This window comes from Globicephala melas, chromosome 1 (genome assembly GCF_963455315.2).
Source record: "Globicephala melas chromosome 1, mGloMel1.2, whole genome shotgun sequence".
NCBI lineage: Eukaryota > Metazoa > Chordata > Mammalia > Artiodactyla > Delphinidae > Globicephala > Globicephala melas.
Window position 1 is genome coordinate 123,659,831 of NC_083314.1, and position 25,207 is coordinate 123,685,037.

A 25,207-nucleotide genomic window follows, 5' to 3' on the forward strand; every position below is an offset into this window, starting at 1 on the left:
AGAATGTATCCCATACATCCCTGTCACTCCATAGTTGGTATATTACCTCATATGTGGAAATGCTCAGAAAGTGCTTACTTAGCTGGAAATTCTAAGTTTGCCTGACTCACAGGAGATTCACAGGGAAAACACAGAAAAGTTAGAAGAACTTAACTTTTTAAGTCCGTATTAGAACAACACATTTCAACCCTTCTTAGCATCATCAGTTTAAAGGTTGTGTATTCACTTTGGCAACCAATTACACTAAAAGATATAAAATCAAACTGGAGAGGGACTAGACATATAGTAATTCTCTAAGTATTACATCAGCGGGGGGGGGGAAGTGGATATAAATAATCCAAAGATCTTTATTTATCTTGACATTTCATAAATGGATCACAAGCTATGAATGTTGAGGCTGTGTGATAGCACAGCACTGTGAGTCAGTAACTGATTTTATGCCAGAGAGCACAATTCTCATGTTAGATTAGAGACAACACTGTTGATTAGAATGGGGATTAGTAAAGTTCAGCCAAGTCATAGAGAGACATGCAGATCTCACAGTGAATGTTCCCTTTTTGTGGAGTAGAATTAAATTTAAATTCTACTACTCTCTTTTGTTAGGGTCAAGCTTCATCATTAGATTAAGTCCAAATTCCTCCTTTATGTTTTAAATAGGTCAAAAGATATACTGAATGGACAGAGAAAAAATTTTAAAGGTAAAACTTGATCATTAGTTTTGTTTGCATAGGCTGTATACTTCATTTTATAGAATTTATAAGAGTAATTTGTATGAAGCTATTCAGAAAAATTGCTTGTGATTTGGTAAGCTACTTTTCTCATAAAAGGTATCATTAGAATCTCTTCTGCATTTATTGAGAGGAGAAATGATTTTACTCATTTTGTATAATTTCTAAAATAACACTTAAACATTAATTTAGTCATTCAACAAACATTTATTAAAAATGTGTACTATATGCAAAAGCACAAAACTTGTACCTGTGAGGCTGTAAGGATTTTAACATGCAGTTCCTATGCTCAAGAAAAATATATAATAAAACAATCAAATAAAACCATGTTTATAAAACACACAGTATTAAATGCTACAATAAAGGTATAAAGTGCTGTGCTTCTTAAGAGCATAGAAACACCTCAAGGTAGAGGGATCCAACATTTTCATGAAGGTGTCATTTTAGCTGAACTTTGAGGATGGGTGGGAGGGGCAAACTATAAAGAAACTATGGTGTGATAAAAAGCACAGGGCATATAAATGGGTCATTTAATTTAATTTAGAGCATGGGTTGCAAAATGAAGAATATGAGGACACACGGCTGAAAAGGTAGGAGAGCTGGGTCATTACTTCTGGGTGTATTTTGGAGTCACCAAGGTTCTTGGTCAGAGGAGTGACTTTATCAAAGTCATGCTTTAGAGAACCTGGTACATTTTTAGTTTTTAGGATGAAGTGAACTATAAAATATTGGGGGACAGTCTTATAAGTCAGAGTACTACTACAAGAAGTACAGGAGGATGACGACAGTCCTTTACAGCTCTAGACAAAAGATTTGCATTCATAGCCCTTTGTCTTACTTAATTTGGAATTTCTTCCAAGTTTCCTGGATAGTCAATGCATACCTTTTCAGGAGGGAATTATGAGAATGATTTTTCAACTTCTGTCAGGACCTGTCCAGGTGTGGAGATCTGCAGTAATTATGGGATAGCTTAGCCCAGAGATTAGGAAGTTAGTTAGTAGCCGGCTTTAGGGCACAGAAAAAAGGAAAAGGGCAGCAAGGTTAAAGATGCTACAAGGGGTTACACTTGAATTGCTTCTCAAAGTAACTCTAGAAGGCTTTATGTGCCTTTCTTAATTGATCCATGCTTAACAATAGCTACATCTGTCTGATATTCAGTTGTGCAGGAACATGTGATGAGGCAGAGGTGCTGAGTGCCCTTAAGGGGCATCTCAGAAAAGAGATGCTGTGAGAGAGGGTAGCTGCTAGGACCAGTCATGGGGGTTCTAGCCTCTCACTCCACCTAACCTCAGCAAATTTATAAAGGTTTCTTGGATATCCACCAAAGGGAGTCATCAAGGAGAATAACTCACTCAATGTTCAAAGAAGATAAAATACTTAAAGGACTCTACTCCCTAAATACCATCCCAGAAGGAAGCATTCCTGAGAGAAAGTTACTTGGCACCCACAATCTACTTTACTGTTATCTATTTACTGTTGGATTTGAAGGTCAGGTAGAAAATATTGGTCTTCCAATGTATTCCTAATTGAGGGGAAGAAGAGTAATAATTTTTTGCCCTCCTGAGACATAGGAAGCTTGGAGGCTCTGAAACTTTGGGGATGTGACTCGAGCAAGCTATAGAAATCTTGATTCAAAACTCAGTTTTCAAATACCGTAGGGAGTATGACATGGGAAAAGAAAGTTAAGTGCAGATGCATCAAAATATATAGCTGTTTCTTATATACCTAACAAGGAAATTATTTCTGTAGCTGATAATTGTATAATTTATATATGAATTATATATGATATATAAAGATCATTATATCTATATTTACATCTATCTATCTAGCTAGCTAGCTAGCTTTTTTTAATGTATGAAGGACCTAGGATATTGGAATCAATTCAGTGCATAGAAGCGTTGGCATAGAGAGGCAAATTCACAAAAAACACTGTTAACAAAGGGATTTCTAATTCAGATTGATTTGATTAGCAATAATCTTTAAATCTAATTTCTCAGGTAATGTTTCTTTCATCACTTTTTAGGGTAGCAAGCTGATGAACATCTCATTTACATTTTTATTAGCCTATAAAGTTTTCCTGCTTATGCTTTTTTTTTACCTTACCCCGAAAGCAATACTTAATGTTTAAAAATAGCTTATAGAATCTATGGCAAAGACTTAGGTGTGAAAAAGAAAAGTGACACTTAGCTAGCATACCCTTACATCATTATTACAATTAATACATACTTAAAGCATTGTTTCTGAGACCATAAAATTACTGATTATGATGCATGATCTATGATTTTGTCTCAATTTCCAGACCAAAAGCCTAGACAGTAGGAGACTGCCTCCTTGCCTTTAATAAAGAGTATTCTGTAACACAGGGCACATTCAGTAACTGGAGCATAGAGTTTCTGGCTTCGACTTCTGAGAAAACCACTTTTGAATGCCACAGAAGATATAGTGTTCCTAAATCAAGTCTCAGTTATTTAAGACTGTGTGTTTAGTTTCAGACTTAACGAATTTGACATGAAGCTTTCTCAGACTTTGCCATCATGGAACTGCAAATGACTATTCAGACCAAGTTTAAAGTTAATACCAATGAATAGTGATAAGAATACCTATCCATCATTAATGGATAGAGTAATATTTAAGCAATAATTTATAATGATGTGCATTGACTGGTATAGTTGGTCCTTGCCTATGCTTTTTGTACCTGAATTGTGGTAGTCCATTATGTTCATATAGGATTTGTTTCTCTGTCTGCAAAATTTGGGAGAAATCAGAGATAAATTAACAGTGCTGCATACTGTGAAATCACATAGAGTTACATACCAGAATCTCAGAGAAAGAAATACAGACAGACGGACCCAGAGACAGAAAGTTTCTAAACTTTTTTACAAATCCAGCATTGATTCCAAAGCCCAACAAAGATCATTGCAATGGACTGAATGGGTCCTGAACTCTGTCAAATTCGTATGTTGAAGCCCTAAACCCTAGTACCTCAGAATGTAATTGTATTCTGAGATAAGATTTTTAAAGACATAATTGAGTTACAGTGGTCCCTAATCCAATACAACTGGTATCCTTATAAGAAGAGGAGATTAGGACAGAGACAGAGAGACACCAGACATCTGTACACCAATACAACCATGTGAACACGCAGCAAGAAGGCCATCTGCAAGCCAAGGAGAGAAGCTTCAGAAGAAACAAAACCTGCCTACACCTTGATCTTGAACTTTTAGCTTCCAAACTGTGAGAAAATAAATTGTTATTTAAGTCATCTAGTCTGTGGTCTTTTGTTATGGAAGACCTCGCAAACTAATATAATAACACAAAAAAGAAAACCATAGACTAACTTCACTTATGAAATATTACCAAAACAAGTTTAGTAGCAAGCTAAGAGAATAATGTGCCTTGACCAATTGTATCACTCTAGGAGTACAAAATCATTCAATGGAAGAATGACAATTGTTCTGGAAGCATCAGCCAATGCAATTAGGAAAGAGAAAAACAAGACTTTAATTATTAGAAGGAAGCAATATTATTACCACATCTAGGAAATATAATTGTCAACCAGGAATATACAAAAGACTCACCTAAGATATCTACTCAAAACAATAAATCAGTAAGTTCAATGGTTATAAAATTAAAAATCAATAATCAATAAAGTTTCCTATATATAAACTATAACAAATTAAAAAAAATACAGTGGGGCTTCCCTGGTGGCGCAGTGGTTGAGAGTCCCCCTGCCAATGCAGGGGACATGGGTTCGTGCCTGGTCCAGGAAGATCCCACATGCCATGGAGCAGCTGGGCCCGTGAGCCATGGCCCCTAAGCCTCTGCATCTGGAGCCTGTGCTCCACAACGGGAGAGGCCACAACAGTGAGAGGCCCGCGTACCAGGAACAAACAAACAAACAAAACAATGTCATTTGCATTAGCAGCTAAAAGATAAAATCCCTAGGAATAAATTTTAACAAACTCACAAGGGAAATATTCTGCAGAAACTTAAATAAATGGAAAGAAACATATTGTTCTTGAATAGGAAGACCCAATATTATGGGATTATTTATTTTTCCTAAATTAATATATAAATTAGGATTTAACCTAGTTAGGATACCATCACATTTTTTCCTTAGGAAAAAAAAGCCAATAACAATAAAATCAGAAACAAAATAGAACAAATAAAAAATGACAGCCTACTTTGTTAGCAATTGTGTTCTAGGCAGTGCCTAAGACTTAACATATATTAAGTCACTTAATACACACACACACACACACACACACACACACACACACACACACAGCCAACATGGTGGGTAATAATATAATCTCCTTTCTAAAATTAGAAAACTGAGACCCAGAAAGGATAAATGACTTTCCCAATGGCATACAGCTAGTAAGTGGCAGATACTTTCTGAGATTTAAATGTAGAGAGTCTTTTGGAGTCCATGCTTTTTACTATTGTAATCTAGTGCCTCTAAAGTTCATATAAAAATTTAAAATGTAAGAATAGTAAGGAAATTCTGAAAACAAAGAAGTGCCAGGGGAGGGTACCTGCACTTTTAGATATTAAAACATAACCTAAAGGTACACTAACTAATAAAAGAGTTGTGTTTGCTATTAGCATTGGAATACACAGATAGACCCAAATACAAGACAAAGGGGAAAATAAGGAGTATTCAATACATATTGTTTGACTACCTGAATAACCTTTTGGGAAGAAAAATAAAAACTGAATTCCTATTTCATTCCTTATACTAAAAGACATTCCTGATAAAATCTACATATGGGGGGAAAACAAAATTAAAAGTACTTGAGGTAAATATTTGTGATTTCCTTTTTACACAATCTTTAAAGGACCAAGTCTTTCTAAGCAGAGGCCACAAAGCAAAAAATTCAAAATCTAGTCACATAAATTTGAAAACATATATTAAAAAATGCTTAAAGAGGAAACTAATAAAATAGGCTGCAACAGATATGACAAAGCTTAAATCTTCAATGTACAAGGGTATCTTCCAAGTCAGTAAGAAAACAAAGTTAATACAAAAATAGGCAGCCTATAGGATAAGAAATTCAAAGAATCAACAGTGTATCAATTAAAAAAACCTCAATCCCTTATACTTAACAAGATTTTATTATTTATATAATTGGGAAAGATAATAGATATTGCTATTTTATGCAAAGGAAAGCAGGTATTCATACTGTAAAAGGTAAATAAATCCACTTTTTGAAAGGCTTTTTGGAAATAATTATCAAAATATAAAATTCACATACCCTTTTGCCCAGCTACAAATATACGCATAAATAATCATAGATGTTAAAAAGATAAGTCCATTACACCCCTCCTACCACATCAGCGTTCACACGTTAATGGCATTTCCAGGGTTCAACTATGTTGTAGCATGTATCAGTACTTCATTCCTTTTTATTGATGAATAAAATTCCATAGGATGGATATATCAAATTTTATGTATTCACTCATCAGCTGATATACATTTGTTTCTACTCTTTGATTATCATGAATAATAATGGTATGAATGTTCATGTACAAGTTTTCATGTGTCTTGGGTATATACCTAAAGTGGAATTACTGGGTCCTATAGTAATTCTATGTTTTACTTCTTCAGGAACTGCCACACTGTTCCAAAGCAGCTGTACCATTTTATCTTCCCACCAATAATGTATGTGTGTTCCAATTTCTCCATATCCTTACCAATTCTTTATATGATTTATTTTATTATATTCATCTTACTGGATATGATGTGGTATATCACTGTGGTTTTGACTTGCTTTTCCCTAATGACTAATGATGGACATCATTTCATGTCCTTCTTGGCCATTTGTAGACCTTCTTTGGAGAAATGTCGGTTCAAATCCTGAGCCTATGTTTTAACGGGGTTATTTATAATTATTGTGTTGTATCTCCGTTATATTTTAAACTTTCATTTATATTAAATACTGCTCCTGTAAGATTTTACATCTCAGAAAGGAAAAGAGAGGTTAATATGCATGGAGTGCCTACTGTGTGTCATAGTATGAGGCACATGTTACACATAGTGAGTAGTCATTATCCTGAGCTCTAGAAGAAGCCCTGAATGATGCTTCAAAAGTTATTAAAATAATTTGAATTTGGGTCAGCCAAAAGCAAAATTGTAAAACAAACGAAGGTGGTACCTCTTACTAATTATTGATTCATATTTTCAAGCTACCTTTCTCTCAGATATCTTTAAATCTTATTTCTCCTAATACTTTTTAGGGTAGTGTTTCTTAAATTTGAATATGTATATCAATCACCTGGGAATCTTGTTAAAGTGCTGACTTTAGGTAGGTCTGAGATTCTATTTTTTAACTAGTTCCCTGATGATCCTACATTGCTGGTCAGTGGATCATATTTCAATTAGCAAGGTTTTAGTGTATGAACTGATTACTAAGATTTTAACTATAAGAGCTAACCTCAAGGATTAGGAAATTTTGCATTTTTACAGAGGTGCCCTAAAATTTATAACTGCTTCAAAATCTAAAGAGTGAGTCTATGGTAGGCAGGGGAATTGATAATCTTGAACAGGGGCCCTATCTAGCATGTAAGAGGTGGTACACCCATTCAGGAAGAGGCCCTACTTGGCCACTTTCTCTAATGGAGGTGTTCCTAGCCTGACAACTTGAACACATGCTGTGACTACATAATGCAGGTTTGGAACCTGAAGGTTTAGTTGAAATTTTTCTTCCAGCATCAATTTATAATGAAAATAGAGGAGTAGTTGAAAAGAACTCCAGTTACACTACTGGTTGAACTGTATACATTTTGCTGTTTTGCTAAATAAAGGCATTTATAATTATAACATGATTCTGATATAAACAAACCCTGTTGAAATAAATAAACCTTGAAAATGTTATGCTAAATAAAAGAAGTCAATCACAAAAGATCACATATTTTATGATTCCATTTATATGAAATGTCTAGAATAGCCAAAACTATAGAGATGGACAGTATGTTAGTGGTTGTCTAGGTCTAAGCAGTGAAGGGTAGATGGGACTGATGGCTATTGGATATTACGTTTCCTTTTGGGTGATAAACATGTTCTAAAATTATAGTGATGATTATACAATTCTGTGAATTTGCTAAAAAAACCATTGAATTGTACATTTAAATGGGTGACCTACGTGGCATATAAATTTTATCTCAACAAAGCTGTTTAAAAATGTAATGCAGAAATATCAGAGATAAGGAATAGAGCTTAGAAGAATGGGTTTCATATAAAGAGGCACCAGAATACCTTGATGTGCTTAGTCTTTGAGACAATTCAGAGCTGAGAATAGAGCACATTTCCCTGACATTTAAATTCTAAGTTTCTATCTACCACTTCCAAAGCTTAAATTCTGGTCAGGTGGGCTGAGAAGTTGCTGTTTGGATTAAAAGAAGGGCAGTGTAGCATTGTGAGAGCTGGCTCTGACACCACACAGCATGTAAACACCCACTCTTCCAATTATTACCTCTGTCACCTTGGACAAGTTACATAACTCCTCTCTGCCTCAGTTTTTTCATCTGGGAAATGAGGATAAAATTTTGAATGAACATGAAGTCAGTTTTCTGATTCCAGATGAAGTTCATAAGGGATTATTGCCTAGTTATAAACTGGAGGCATATCTGATACTTTTAAGCTATAAAACTCATGAGTATATTATCTCTTTAAAAGGGAGAGAGAGAGAGAGAGAGAGAGAGAGAGAGAGAGAGAGAAACCACATTTTATAATTCCAAGAATTCACTTGTTTGTGCCTTTGGAAAGAAAACTCAAGCCATTTTAAAAGAAATAACAGGGTCAGAAGCTTCTTGGTATACAAAACTCTCTCCTGAAACATTCAGATGATTTAGTTAAGAATGAACTGGAACAACATCAACATTTCCTTGAAATCAGATATAAATTCCAAAAGAACTGGGAAGCATTTGTGAAGCAGTGCTTGAGTAAGTGCTTACAATCCAAAAATGGGCTGAGGTAGGATAGAATAAATTCAACTATGAAAATAATATTATCACCTGCACAAAGTATATATGAAACTATGCCTTTCTGTGAAAAAGAAAACACTCCATAGTTCCTATACATTATATATTGCATCATCCCAGACATGCTTTTCTCTTTGCTATTCAGTTGCCTAAAGCTACACATAATTGATTTGTCTCCTGATAACTGCAGAAACGACTGCGTGAAACACCAAAGTGTAACAGCTTTTAAAAGAGATACTCGAGACTAAGTATGAAGTGGGGTGTATACACTTGGGGTGTATGTATGTGTGTGCATGTGAGGGTATGTGTGTGTATTGAATGCTCACATACATGCATTATATCTCCATGGGTTCTTATGCCCATTTACTAAGTGCCATATACAGTTATACTTGAATCAATTAATATTGCTTTAATTGTACATGTAGCAATATCTGGGCCTTAGATAGTAACATATTCAGTTTCTGTTTTGTTTTCTCAATACTTGTTTGGTGTCTTATGGCTGCAAGCCCTGTTTCAGCAATACATACAAGAGTCATAAGGGAGTAATTGTTTTTTTTAATTACAAAATTACAGATGTGAAGTCAGATAACCAGGTTTGAGTCCTATCCATCTCATTTATTTATTATCTGCATGGTCCTGTGGAAGTCATTTAACTTCTTCAATCCTCAGTTTCCTCACTGGTAAACTGAGTCTAAAGGTAACTATCTCACAGGTGAACCAAACGACAAACGTATGTGAATGATAAAACACTATCACATGTTAGTTAATTGTTCTCATTTTCCATGCTTGAGAGAGTATATGACTCATGTACCCTCTGGACTCAAAGGGGAGAAGAGAGTTTAATGCATGTTTATTGACTGTCGACAGAGTCTCCGGCCTTGCATAAAGCAGCACATGCATATGTATTGATAGATGGATAAATTAGCCAGGGAGAAGTAGTGAGACTCAGGACAACCAATATTTGCCTGCTTTTCAGAGCACAGTAAATCTAAATCTGAGTCTCAAATTGCAGTCAGCATGTCTAGGAGTTTGCAGCACGTGTTCTCCTCTATTATTGAAGAAGACAGCTGCCTAGTCAATGTAAATTTTATTGTAAAATTGTTTAATAGAATTTACAATTATGGGAGGACAAACACACTTGAGACACTAATGGAGGGTCTGAATTTGATATGCGTAGACAAAGAGGCCTGTCAGACTTAGCATCAGTTATCGTTTCACAGAAAAATGTGGGCAATAAAGGAAAGTGACTACTAATGAAAGGAAACTCCCACTGATCCATTGCCACCATTCCTGCTAACTAAGAGTAAAAACTAGGAGTGGAATAAGCATCTAAATTTTTGGTATAGCAAATAAATACTATTATGTATATTTTACCCTATTGCACTCAACATTTCTACACCATATGATACCCAGGATCTTTATCTATTGAAACTCTCTATACCCTTAATTATTGTGAGACTATATTATCCTTGTTTCCCTCACACCACTCTGACCAATCCTTCTTTGTCTCCTCAATGGCTATTCAGTAATTCCTAAAGTCTCTGTGGATGTTCTCTTAGGCTTAGCCCTTGGCCAAATTTCAGCTACTGTTATGGCTGCAAATATCACGTATAATTTCCAAAAACTTTCATTAAGTCCCAACTTCTCCACTGAATACTAGTTGTATATTTTTAAATGATTAACAAACATTTCCACTTGAAAACTTGTATGTGATCAGCAAATCAACGTGTCTGGAGGTAACTGGTTTTTCCTCAGAATTAAATCCTTTATCCAATCCTTTATCTTTGTCTATTTAATCATCATATCATCACTCTGGAATCCACACTAAATACTGAAGTCAGAGAAATCCTCTTCAACACATTATTTATCATGTCTCCAATCATTCTCTTGCTCAAAAAGTCTCAATGGCTCCTCATTTCCTAGTGGAAAAAAATCCTATTGGCTGTAAGTGTCTTTAAGTGTGGGAACTTCTGTGTTTTATTCATCTTTTTATCTACCACACCATATAGTCTTGTGTATTGTACATCATAAACTATAATAGTTACTTATTGAATTGAGTTAAACTCCTTGGACTTCCATTTTCAGTTTCTTTTTTTTTTCTTTTTTTTGCGGTACACGGGCCTCTCACTGTTGTGGCCTCTCCCGTTGTGGAGCACAGGCTCTGGACGCGCAGGCTCAGCGGCCATGGCTCACGGGCCAGCAGCTCCGCGGCATGTGGGATCTTTGCGGACTGGGGCACAAACCTGTGTCCCCTGCATCGGCAGGCGGACTCTCAACCATTGCGCCACCAGGGAAGCCCTTCGGTTTCTTTAATCTGGTCCATTCCTAACATCCTACAAGGACCCTTCACAATCTGTTTCATGCTATCATTCTATTCACTCTCCCCTAAATGTACTCGACTCATTTGTCCTCAGTTTTAGACATGATTCCTCTTCTTTTCTATGTCCAGTTCTTACCACTTTTCAAAGTTCAGCCCAATTTCAAACCACCTCTCATAAATCCTTCCCTAAATCTTCTAGTCCACCTTGATCTCTATTCCCAGTAAAATCCTAACACTTCTAAATTTGTGTTCTTTGCCATTCCTTGCTATGTAATGATCATATTTCTAATTATTCCTAATATCAAACCCACTCTGATCTTTGACTCTTTCTCTTCTATAGTTATGACTATATTGATATTTTACTTTTGAATTGCTTATATAAACTTTCTTGTGTATTTATTTTGTGTGTCCAGCTACACTATAAAGTCTTTAGGGGGAAAATCTATGCCTTATTTTCTTGTATCATTCCCATATTCTAGCACAATGTTATGGAAAAAGTAGAGGCTCAAAAATATTTGCTAAATGGATGAATGAGTGTGTGTGGGGGGAAATGCATTAAAAGTGGGTATTGCAATTAACAGCTGTGAAGGAAATATTTCAAATTAAAAAATTCTGTATTTTGAATATGATGCTTTCAGGTTTTTTGGATACCATTTTCCTATATGATCTGTAACTTAATTAGCTCATTAGATAAGAAGAGAATAAAGACTAACGTATACATACCTGCTTTATGCAGTATCCATGATTGACTATAAAAGTCATTAAATGTTATATCAGAGCTAATGAAGGAAGTTGGAGAACCCATGGAGAACCATGAGACAAGAGTAGAGATCTATTTGGAATTATTTTGGTAAAATCTGCCCTAAGGCTGGTAGAATCAATATAATATCTCCTTCCATACTATGATAAAGCAAGAAAACAGTTATTTGAATAGGAGATGAAGAGACCAAGCTCTTAACCACCTTGTTTTTGACCCTGTTATAATTCTATCACTCAAAAATGTGATTAGCTCAGTACTAGACAAAAAGGATTTTGTTTTGCAAAACATATTCTGAAAAGAATATGTGGCACATATATACAATGGAATATTACTCAGCCATAAAGAAACAAAATTGAGTTATTTGTAGTGAGGTGGATGGACCTAGAGACTGTCAAACAAAGTGAAGTCAGTCACAAAGAGAAGAACAAATACCATATGCTAACACATATATATGAAATCTAAAAAAAAAAAAAAGGTTCTGAAGAACCTAGGGGAAGGACAGGAATAAAGATGCAGACATAGAGAATAGACCTGAGGACATGGGGAGGGGGAAGGGTAAGCTGGGACGAAGTGAGAGAGTGGCATGGACATATATACACTACCAAATGTAAAATAGATAGCTAGTGGGAAGCAGCCGCCTAGCACAGAGAGATCAGCTCGGTGCTTTGTGTACACCTAGAGGGATGGGATAGGGAGGGTGGGAGGGAGACACAAGAGGGAGGAGATATGGGGATATATGTATACATATAGCTGATTCACTTTGTTATACAGCAGAAACTAACACACCATTGTAAAGCAATTATACTCCAAAAAGATGTTAAAAAAAAAACCAAACTTCTGTCATTTTCCTGGCATTAAGAGGTTGAATGTGTTAGTCACTGGGACTTAATGTCTACCTCATTAATTCTTCTACCCAGACTTCATATAATTACCTTCCCTTTATCACTAACCTCGGTTTCTTTTTTGGAAACCATTTACATTTAAGTGATTCTAATGGGATTTCCCCTCTCCTAATAAGTAATACAAATTCACTTATATTTATAATAAATTTCATAAGAAAGATTTATTTTCTGGGAAATAAGATAATTTATTTTCAGGGAAATATAGTAAGGAGTGGAAATGTCAACATGAAGGAAACTATTTCGCTCCCATTGAGATATATTAATATTTATTGAATGAAGAGCCCTTCAACTTTACACTGTTAAGAGGGATGACTCACACCTATTTTACAGGTTTTATTTATGATTTTATATGCAACTCTATTTGTTCACAATTGTGCATGTGTGTGTAAGTGAGGAAAGTACACTTTAACTTGCAACATGACTAAAAGGGAGAAATAGATAACTACTTAATAATGAAGACATAAGACTGCTTATTTATTACACTGTTGAGCTTACATGTGATTACCACAATTAATAGAGTGTGAAAATCATGGAAGTTTGAGTAAAATGACCAAGATTCCAGACATGGCTTTTTTTTCTCAATGGCTTTGTAATCTGTAAAAACAATTACTGTACAGAGCCTTTGTTTTATAACTACTAAATGGCAGTGACAATAAAAACTATTTCATGAGGATATGTTCAGTAAATTAAATAAACAATGTAAATTAAAGTGCTCTGCATACATGAAATTAATATCTCAACAATTAAGTTTAAGATAAGAGCCAGAGTCCCTCCTCTGGCCTTTAAAACACTGCAATCTTGTTTGTAACCATCACCTGACTTTGTCTCCATCACTCTGCCTCCAGCCCATATACACTACTGACTTTGGCTCACTCATGCCCCTCCAATACACTTAGCTATTTTCTGCCCCAGGGCCTTTGCAGATACTACTATATATATTACTGATAGCTTCACTATATAGCTTATTTAAAATGGTGTCCACTTCTTCACTCTGCTTTCATTTTACCTCATTTTATTATTTTTCTTGTACTCACTACTAACATTATATAATATTTTTTCCTTATTGTTTGTTTTTTCCTTATTGTTTCCTTATAGATAGCTAGTGGGAAGGAGCCGCCTAGCACAGGGAGATCAGCTCGGTGCTTTGTGTACACCTAGAGGGATAGACAACACTACAACTAAATTTCAAACAATTGCCTGTTTTAATTGCTACTCTCACCTCAGTAACTAGAACAGTATCTGGCACACAACAGATGCTTAATAAATCAAATAATGCACACGTGAATGAATTAATGAATAATTTTTCATTGAGTCCTTACCATGAATGAAGCAATCTGCAAAGTGCTTTATACCGATTATCTAATTTAATCATTACAATAGGCTTATCACTATTTCTATTTTATAAATGAGGAAAACAGAGGTGTCTGAAGGTACAGTAACTTGCTTGAGGTAAATATAGCAAGTGGTGGAAACAGTTGCCTGACTCCAATACCTATGCTTTTAATCACTGCTATATAGCCTCTGTATATCCAGCCATCTTTATATTAATTGATGTTTGATTACACTGTTACAAAATAGACTGAATTTACTATCAAAAGAATATTTATATAGCTTAATTTGAACCCCAAAAGAAATGTGTGTGTGTTCATTAGTTAAAATTAAACCAACCCCTAGAATCTCAAAAGCCACCATTTGAAAACAAGAATCCAAAGAGGTAGGTTTGTTTTCAAGGTGGCCAAGATATGACTTACCTCCAGGTGACCAGCAATTGTAGCAATATGCAGGGCAGTGAGGCCGCCATACCCAACCTGCTGTATGTCAGCTCCACTGTGAAGCAGAGAAGTGATCAATTCTGCACTATCCTGCAAGGAAACACATCTTTAGTGTTATTTTTCTCTCAATAGCAGCTTTGAACACTGTGCAACAGGATATATTGATTCCCTGACTGTCAGCCAATTTAGGCGCTCAAAGAAAACTTAAGTGTGATTTCTGGCACAAGAGCACATGAGAAAGCAAAGAGCAGCTCTCAGATGGTTGAAATGTAGGAACAGATGACAGGCTGTTCAATTATAATCAATCTTCTACCACTTGACCATGAAAGACAGAAAGGACATTTACCTATGGTGAGGCTCTTGCAAACTCAACTCAAACGTACATGTAGGTCACTCCAATAAATGTGCTTTCTCCAGAAACTGCACTATTGAACTGGCTGCAGTGGGCCACTTCATGGTAGTTCAGTACTTGATTTTCCTCTAACACATATGTGTCATGGGTCCTATACATAATTAACGACATAGTGTCATGGGCTCTATATGTAATTAATCAGTAGTGTCTTTCTTAACTTGACTCATTAAAATGTTTTCGCTCAGTGAAAATGTTTGAAACATTGCTTGAGCATTTAAATTAGAATACTTTATGCAATGACCAAAATAATCCTTCCTTTCTTCACACTATTATTTGCACTGTATTTCTATCTTTGGAGAGACATGATGCTTTTTAATAATATTAATAGAAATTAACATTCATTGAATTTTTATTATGTAATTAAACTTTCATACCCATTAACTTATTTAAACCTGGCACATGGAGACTTCAAAAATAGTTGTTGATAAAAAATGAATTAAATATTTCTCTAAGTAATCCTATGAAAAATAACTACTATAAACCTCATTTTATAAGTCAGAACACTCAAAAGAGTAATGTGGAGGGCCACATATTCACAAAACTCCAGATCTGGAAGGGAATGCAAAGAAAGCTCTTCATGTTTAACTCTCTCCCTCAAAGTGAGAATTCAAACCACAACTTCTATAATACTTGGCCCATCAATATCTCAAACACACCCAGTGGCAAGAAAATCAAGTCTTCATGGGATAGGCATTGCATTTATGCATATACATAAAATTTCAAATACTGTCAGTTAAGAAAATCCTTCCAGGGCTTCCCTGGTGGTGCAGTGGTTGAGAGTCCGCCTGCCGATGCAGGGGACACGGGTTCGTGCCCTGGTCTGGGAAGATCCCACATGCCGCGGAGTGGCTGGGCCCGTAAGCCATGGCCACTAAGCCTGCGCATCCGGAGCCTGTGCTCCGCAACGGGAGAGGCCACAACAGTGAGAGGCCCGCGTACCGCAAAAAAAAAAAAAAAAAGAAAATCCTTCCATTAAAAAATGAAGTTTGATTTCTTAATGCTGTCACACATAAGTGAAGGTTGAGAAGTTATAAAAATTGAAAAACTTTAGCAAAGAACTTCATATAAAAAAATTAATGTTATAGTTTCCAAATCTTCCACTCTACACCTGCTCTAGCAAGAAAGTTAAAGATTTCATCTTCCTTTACTCTTCCATTGCCTCCCTCTACTCAGTTTACAGACTTAACGTTTTCTCCATTCTAAAAAAACCAAACAAACAGACAAAAAAAACCCAGCATTTTTTCCACTGAGGTAAGCTAATTTTATCTATATCCTTTCTGTCTCCAAAAATTGACTGATTTAGGAACTTAGCCCTAAGCTATTTTCTCATTCTAATTGCCACCTTTGGTAATTCTTATACAATCTGATAACTTCATTTTTGGTCCTGACTTCTCTGTTAAGTCTAAATTCCATATATCCTGCCTACGAATGGCATCTCAAATTAAAAATTCAAAAGCGCTCGTGAATACCATTCATAATTTCCCAAGTGTGACTTATCATCTCCTAGCATTCCTTATTCACATTAATGGCACTTTCTTATTCCAACTGACCTTGAGTCACTTCAACTCAATCAGTTTCAGAATTCTGCTGGTTTTGACTCACTAGTACCTCTCACATTTCTTCTCCTTATTTCCAACATCACCCTACATAGCCTCCTGAATGGTCTCCTTGACTAAGCCTTTTTTCATTGCAGTCCATCATCTACACTATTAGCAGATAAATTTTCTTACACACAGTTTTGACCACATCATTCTCCTTTTCAATAAACCTTTCATACACTCAACAAAAACTTCTTGAATATATAAATATGCTCACAACATATGTGTTGAAACAATGTTTGAGCAGTGGGAACACTGAGGTGAGAGAGATAGTTAAATCCCTGCTTTCATGGAGCTTATATTTTTACTGTGTATATATGTGAGAGGAGACAGAGAAAATAAACAAATAAAAATTATTATATACAGTGTCATAAAGTACCAATGGCTATAAGAGGAAAGAGGCAAATGATAAAATGACTACTTTAAATTGAGTAGTCAGGGAAAGCTTCACTGAGGAGGTAAACTTTGAGATAAATGGTAAATTCCAAAAAGGGGAAATCTAAGTCACAATTTCGAGGATGGCCATTAAATGACAGGGAATAGCTAGTGCAACAGTCCTAAGATGGAAGTAAGCTTAGTGTGTTTAAGGCCAGTGTTGAGTATAAGGTTAAGAAATAAAAGAAGGAAAAAGTATTGTGCAAGATAAGGTCAAAGATATCTGATCTTGTAGGACTTTGCAGGCCACTGTATTGGGTATTCAAATTTTTTCCAAGAGCAATAAATAGCAGTAGAATGACATGACACAGAGATAGGGAAGAACAGGAAAAGGTAGTTTCTGAGGCAGAAATAAAATGTTTTGTTTTTCACATGTTAAATATGGTATACTTACGATGCAGGGTTAAGATTGTGGGTACTAGAATTAGCGTCCCTAGTTAGAATACCAGCTCTGCTAATGACTATGTAATCTAAGGCAAGTTACATAATACATTTACACTAATTTCCTTGGTTATAAAAAAAGGGGACAACAACTGTATCCACCTGATTTGATGCATATATAAACTGTATATCCACAATTGATTTGATAATGCATATACACTGAAGCACTTAAATGGTACCTGGCAAAACAATACTAAGTAAATTCATTACCATTAGACATGGACGTCTCAGACTCAGTATAGGTTCCAAAAAAGATATAGACTTGACTCCATCGTCTAGCTCCTCTTTCTCCTTTCGTTTTACTTCCTCCCCACACTTCACTTCTGCTTCACTAGTTACTCATGGAAATAATCAAAAGAATAAAACATAAAAAAGCTCTGAACCAGTACTGGAAATTAAGAAACGTCTACTAGTTCTGCCTCCTCCAAAAAAAAAAAAAACAATTCACAGAAATTCACTCCCACCTCACCAATAACCTTTAATTTTGAATGGGGAGGGCTAAAGACATGAATAGTCTAGATAAACGGGAAAGCCATCACCTTAAAACATTTTTCCTTGCCGATGGACAGGCATTTAAATGCAGGGAGGTGAAGATGGTATTTTTAAGCATAAAATCATTTTTTTAATAGAGGGAAGTATGAGCAAATAAAAGTATTAGAAAAACACAATATTATAAGATAAATGGCAAATTGGAGAAATATACACAACATATAAAACTGACAAGTGGTTTGTATATTTAATATATGAAGAACTCATACAAATCATTAAAAAGATGGATATTCTTTAATTCAACAAATATTTATTAATGAACATCTACCTTATGACAAGTACCATATTAGGCTAAATTAAAATAAATTATATGAAAATCATGGAGCATATGAAATATTTATCTATCAGGCAGATTCTTGTAAACACACGTTCATCTTTTCCTCAACTGTCTTTGTATTTTATTTAGCTGGAATTTGTGGATTTTAAGAGAAAGCGTGTTGTGATTCCTTCAGAATAGGCAAATAATGTGGTCAAAAGTTAAAAGTAATAAATTACCCTTTCGTATCTTTGTTGGATTTCTCAAGCTGACCTCTGATTGATCTAAATATATCTTAGTATTTATTAAGTACTATAAAAATAGAACTCTAATTTTACCAAGCTATGCTAAAATGTAACAAAACAATCACTGCTACTTATAAATTATTTACTATGGGTTAAGTACCAAGTAAAATCATTTCTTTCCAACTTCACAATTTACCTATGAGAAAAATATTATAAACCCTATTTTATAGTTGATGACAGTCAGTTTCAAGAATTTAAAGTACTTGCAGAGCCTTAAGTAGTTTGTAAGTGTTGGAGCTAGATACAAACTCAGGTCTGTATGATTCCAAAGTCCATACTTCACTTTTGACTTTCCATAGTGCTTTCACTGGTCTTTATTTGGTGCCAAGCTCAAGGAAACAGTTGAGAGGATACCATTTTATTGTATTTTGTTGTATTTAACTGACAAGTCCCAAATATTTCTCCCCTACTCTACAGAAATATTGTTTCCTGATGGAATAATTTTAAAATTCAGCAATCTGGTGCACATCTCCTGGAAAGGAAATTGATAGAAAATAAAAACATCAGGCAAATTTTAAATATTATAAAGCTGATCTCGCTTATTACTTGTACTCTGCAATATACTAAAGTATCTGAGGGCAAGTTTTTTAAAAGAAAGCCTCTTAAGACTTGCATTAGGAATATTATTCTGGGGAACTGACAGGTTTTCCCTTAGGTTTTTCCCTCTCTAGCCAAATTTACATTATTATTATTCAGTGGGCCACACAGAAGCATTCTAAACTGCGGGGGTAAATAAGCCTCTGTAATGCATTCACATGTACAATACTTATTATTTTTAAACAAAGGAAAATCCTTATGTGGAAAGGTGAAGCTTGGACAAAAAAATCAGTCCAACTATCTCCTTGAAAAATAGAATTGGGGGTACAATAGACCTCTGAAGATTTATGTAAATGGATGAAAATTTTTTGTACTGGTATCGACTCCAACTTTGTCCTACGCATAAAACTCTAATACAGAATCTACTCTCTTGCTTCTTGTTAACTCTGTAATTGTTACTATAGATAATTCCAGGAAAAGTAGCTATTAGTGTCAGAGAGCTCAGATTCTCTACTACCAAATTACATAAATTAAAAACACACACACACACATACATACACACACACACACACACACACACACAAATGTTTTTGCCAATTCTATTCCAGAATAAAAATTAAACTGGGACTATTTAATGTCTAAATTTTACTTTCTTCTGTTTATGGAAATATGCCCTCTGGAAGTTTTAAAATATAGCAAGCATTCATTTACAATCTTATGATTTAGATGTGAAATCTATGACCCATCTCCTTGCATCTGGGTGGATTGTGACCAAAAGAGTATGGCAGGGCTTCCCTGGTGGCACAGTGGTTAAGAATCCACCTGCCAATGCAGGGGACACGGGTTTAAGCCCTGGTCTGGGAAGATCCCACATGCCGTGGAGCAACTAAGCCCATGAACCACAACTACTGAGCCTGCGCTCTAGAGCCCGTGAGTCACAACTACTGAGCCTGTGCGCCTACAGCCCGTGCTCCGCAACAAGAGAAGCCACCGCAATGAGAAGCCCATGCACTGCAATGAAGAGTAGCCCCCACTCACTGCAACGAGAGAAAGCCTGCGTGCAGCAGCAAAGACCCAACACAGCCAATAAATAAATAAATATAATAAATCTATTAAAAAATAAAAAAAGACTAAGGCAGAAGTGAGCTATGTTTCTTCCAAGGCTAGGCCATAGAAAGTCACATAGCTTCCTCCTTGTTTTCTGGAAAACTTGCTCTTGAAGCTCCGAGCTACCATGTAAGAAGTTTGACTAACTTGAGGAAACCATGCTGTAAGGAAGCTTAGGCCATATGGAGAAGGTACATAGCACATAAAGATTCTCCAATCAAATGACCCATCTAAAACCAGCCTTATAGTCACCCCAGCCCAGGCACCAGACATGTGAAGCCTCCAGAGGATTCTAATTCCCCAGCTGATGGAGTAACTCCCAGTCATTCATGTCTTCTCAGCTAAGGCCCTAAATACAGTAGAGCAGAATCAAGCCATCCCCACTATGTCTTGTCTGAATTTCTGAAATGAGAATCCATGAGAATAATAAAATGATTGTTGTATTATAGGACTAAGTTTGGGGTAGTTGGTTTTGCCTCAACAGATAATCAAAATATCTCATAGAAGAAAATATAGAAAATAAAGGAATAAATAAACATTTAATAACCTGTAGTCCTACCATTAATCACTATTATCATTTATGTGTGTGTTTATTTTCTTTCATTCTTTTTCCTAGGTATGTACCTTCATAAAACTACATAGAGCACAGATTAGCACAGCAAAGCAAACCTGTATTTGCATACTGATGGCCACTTCCTACATTTGGAAGTCATTTCTTAACCTCTTGAGCTGTGGGTTCTTTTTATTTTCTGTAAAATGAAGTTCATAATAGTATGAATCTCATAGAGTTGTGAGGATTAAATCAAATCATGTAATGCATTTATCACAGTGTTTGAAACAATTTTTATCATCAATTACTATGTACACAATTGAGCTCATACTACACATAGAGGTAGGTAATCTCCCTTTTTCATTTACTATAAAATCATGAGAATCTCCCCATGTTTGGAAGATGTAGAGATGTGCCACTCAGATCTCCCTTCAAGAAAGTGTGCCAGGAGGGTGGTTAGCTGGCAGCTTCCCTCAGCTAGCTCATTCAGGATTCACTGCAGCATTAGAGCTGAGATTACGATTTCTTCATGGTGGCCCCCAGTCAGTGACTGAGAAAGGTGGTGGTAAAAAGACCTAGCCATTTCCACTCAATGTGACACCCCTCTAAACGGCAATGTGTGCTCTGGAGCTCCCACTGGGCTGGCAGAGATTTTAGCAAGGCTGCACTGTGGTCTGACAGCTCCTGCTGACCAACATTTCTTCCTTCCTTCCTTTTCCTTTCACAGGTGTCACTTCCACATAAATCTCTTGCACTCCTAAATCCCTTTCAGAGTTTGCTATTCAAGAACTAAACAGGCATACCATATGATAAAATGTTTTCTTTTAATGTGCATTTAAATCAAAACTGACCTGGAATTTGAACTTAGGTCTTCTGACTGAATCCTATGCTTTTCTGAATGATATGTTACCTTCCACCCCCAACCACCCTTCTACTCCAAAATGTTTGCCTTTCATGTGCAAGCCTTGACCATGTGCTCTTCACAGAAAAGGGATCTAATACCTGCTGGATCTAATCCATCTTATGTAACTGCAATGAGGACAAAATGGAATAAAGCATGTGGAAATGTTAGTAAACCCCATATCCTTACAAATTTATACATTTATATTAAATGTATTGTCCCCAAGACTGACCTAATTCAATGGGAATATTCACCTTATGTCTCAGTCCACTCTGACTCTAAGATGTTTAATCATGCAATGCGGGAGACCTTCAAGATGGTGGAGTAAGACGTGATCACCTTCCTCCCCACAAATACATCAGAAATACATCTACATGTAGAACAACTCCTACAGAACACCTACTGAACACTGGCAGAAGACCTCAGACCTCTCAAAAGGCAAGAAACTCCCCACGCACCTGGGTAGGGAAAAAGAAAAAAGAAAAAACAGAAACAAAAGAATAGGGATGGAACCTGCACCAGTGGGAGGGAGCCGTGAAGAAGGAAAGGTTTCCACACACTAGGAAACCCTTTCGCGGGCGGAGACTGTGGGTGGCGGGGGTAAAGCTTCGGAGCCATGGAGGAGAGCGCAGCAACAGGGGTGCGGAGGGCAAAGTGGAGAGATTCCCGCACAGAGGATCGGTGCCGACCAGCACTCACCAGCCCGAGAGTCTTGTCTGCACACCCACCGGGGTGGCTAGGGGCTGGGAGCTGAGGCTCGGGCTTTAGTCGGATCGCAGGGAGAGGACTGGGGTTGGCTGCGTGAACACAGCCTGCAGGGGGCTAGTGCGTCACAGCTAGCCAGAGTGTGTCCGGGAGAAAGTCTGGACCTGCCAAATAAGCAATAGATTTTTTCTTGCCTCTTTGTTTCGGGGTGTACGAGGAGAGGGGATTCATAGCACCACATAACCAAGCTCCAGAGATGGATGGAGCATTGGCTATCAGTGCGGACCCCAGAGATGGGCCTGAGATGCTAAGGCTGCTGCTGCTGCCACCAAGAAGCCTTTGTGCAAGCACAGGACACTCTCCACACCTCCCTTCCCGGGAGCCTGTGCAGCCCGCCACTGCCAGGGTCCCGTGATCCAGGGACAACTCTCCCGGGAGAACGCACGGCGCGCCTCAGGCTGTTGCAATGTCAGGCTGGCCTCTGCTGCCGCAGGCTCGCCCCACATTCCGTGCCCCTCCCTCCCCCCGGCCTGAGTGAGACAGAGCCCCCGAATCAGCTGCTCCTTTAACCCCGTCCTGTCTGAGCGAAGAACAGATGCCCTCAGGCAACCTACATGCAGAGGTGGGGCCAAATCCAAAGCTGAACCCCGAGAGCTGTGCGAACAAAGAAGAGAAAGGGAAATCTCTCCCAGCAGCCTCAGGAGCAGCGGATTAAATCCCACAATTAACATGATGTACCCTGCATCTGTGGAATATCTGAACAGACAACGAATCATCCCAAAATTGAAGCGATGGACTTTGTGTGATTTTGTCTGTATAGCTTTGCTTTTACCATTTGTCCTACGGTTCTGTCTGTCTGTGTTTTTGGTTGTTTTTTTTTTTTTTTTTTTAAGTATAGTTTTTGAGCACTTGTTATCATTGGTGGATTTGTTTTTTGGTTTGGTTGCTCTCTTTTGTCTTTCTTTCTTATTACTTTTCAAATTTCTTTTATTTTTAAAATACTTTATTTTTTTATTTTAATAACTTTATTTTATTTTATTTATTTTTTCTTTCTTTCTTTTATTATCCCTTTTCTTCTAAGCCGTGCAGCTGACAGGGTCTTGGTGCTCCGGCCGGGTGTGAGACCTGTGCCTCTGAGGTGGGAGAGCCAAGTTCAGGACATTTGTCCACCAGAGACCTCCCAGGTCCACATAATATCAGACACCAAAAGCTCTCCCAGCGATCTCCATCTCAACGTTAAGACCCAGCTCCACTCAATGACCAGCAAGCTACAGTGCTAGACCCCCTACGCCAAACAACTAGCAACACAGGAACACCACCACACCCCTTAGCAGAGAGGCTGCTTAAAATCATAATAAGGTAACAGACACCCCAAAACACACCACCAGATGCAGTCCTGCCCACCAGAAAGACAAGATCCAGCCTCATGCACCAGAACACAGGCACCAGTCCCCTCCACCAGGAAGCCTACACAACCCACTGAACCATCCTTAGTGACTGGGGGCAGACACCAAAAAAAATGGGAACTACAAAGCTGCAGCGTGTGAAAAGGAGACCCCAAACACAGTAAGTTTAGCAAAATGAGAAGACACAGAAACACACAGCAGATGAAGGAGCAAGGCAAAAACCCACTAGACAAAACAAATGAAGAGGAAATAGGCAATCTACCTGAAAAAGAATTTAGAGTAATGACAGTAAAGATGATCCAAAATCTTGGAAATAGAATGGAGAAAATACAAGAAACGTTTAACAAGGACTTAGAAGAACTAAAGAGCAAACAATGATTAACAGCACAATAAATGAAATTAAAAATTCTCTAGAAGGAATCAGTAGCAGAATAACTGAGACAGAAGAACAGATAAGTGACCTGGAAGATTAAATAGTGGAAATAACTACTGCAGAGAAGAATAAAGAAAAAAGAATGAAAAGAATTGAGGACAGTCTCAGAGACGTCTGGGACAACATTAAATGCACCAACATTTGAATTATAGGGGTCCCAGAAGAAGAAGAGATAAAGAAAGGGACTGAGAAAATATTTGAAGACATTATAGTTGAAAACTTCCCTAATATGGGAAAAACATAGTCAGTCAAGTCCAGGAAGCACAGAGAGTCCCATACAGGATAAACCCAAGGAGAAACATGCCAAGACATATATTAATCAAGCTATCAAAAAGTAAATACAAAGAAAAAATATTAAAAGCAGCAAGGGAAAAACAACAAATAACATACAAGGGAATCCCCATAAGGTTAACAGCTGATCTTTCAGCAGAAACTCTGCAAGCCAGAAGGGACATATTTAAAGTGATGAAAGGGAAAAACCTACAACCAAGATTACTCTACCCAGCAAGAATCTCATTCAGATTTGACGGAGAAATCAATACCTTTACAGACAAGCAAAGGTTAAGAGAATTCAGCACCACCAAACCGGGTTTACAACAAATGCTAAAGGAACTTCTCTATGCAGGAAACACAAGAGAAGGAAAAGACGTACAATAACAAACCCAAAACAATTTAGAAAATGGCAATATGCACATACTTATCGATAACCACCTTAAATGTAAATGAATTAAATGCTCCAACCAAAAGACATAGACTGGCTGAATGGATACAAAAACAAGACCCTTATATATGCTGTTTCCAAGAGACCCACTTCAGATATGGGGATACATGTATATGTATAGCTGATTCACTTTGTTATAAAGCAGAAACTAACACACCATTGTAAAGCAATTATACTCCAATAAAGATGTTAAAAAAATTACAAAAAATAAAAAATCATGTAATACGTCAATTTCTTTCCTTTTTGTTTTTTTTTGGTAACAGCTTTATTGAGATATAACACACAGACACAATTACCCCCTTTAAAATGTACGATTCACTGGTTTTTAGTATATTCAGCGCAGGCTCAGCAGCCATGGCTTACGGGCCCAGCCACTCCGCGGCATG

The 25,207-nt window shown here is 36.8% G+C and overlaps 1 protein-coding gene across 1 annotated transcript in view; it reads right to left on the reverse strand.

Annotated features, from left to right (window-relative positions):
• The window catches only part of TNNI3K (TNNI3 interacting kinase), a 297,506-nt gene that overhangs the window by 233,175 nt on the left and 39,124 nt on the right, over window positions 1–25,207 (reverse strand). Inside the window, exon 7 of the mRNA XM_060304278.1 lies at window positions 14,445–14,555. Within this exon, the coding sequence (XP_060160261.1) occupies window positions 14,445–14,555 (111 nt within the window). The remainder of the gene's footprint in view (window positions 1–14,444; window positions 14,556–25,207) is intronic.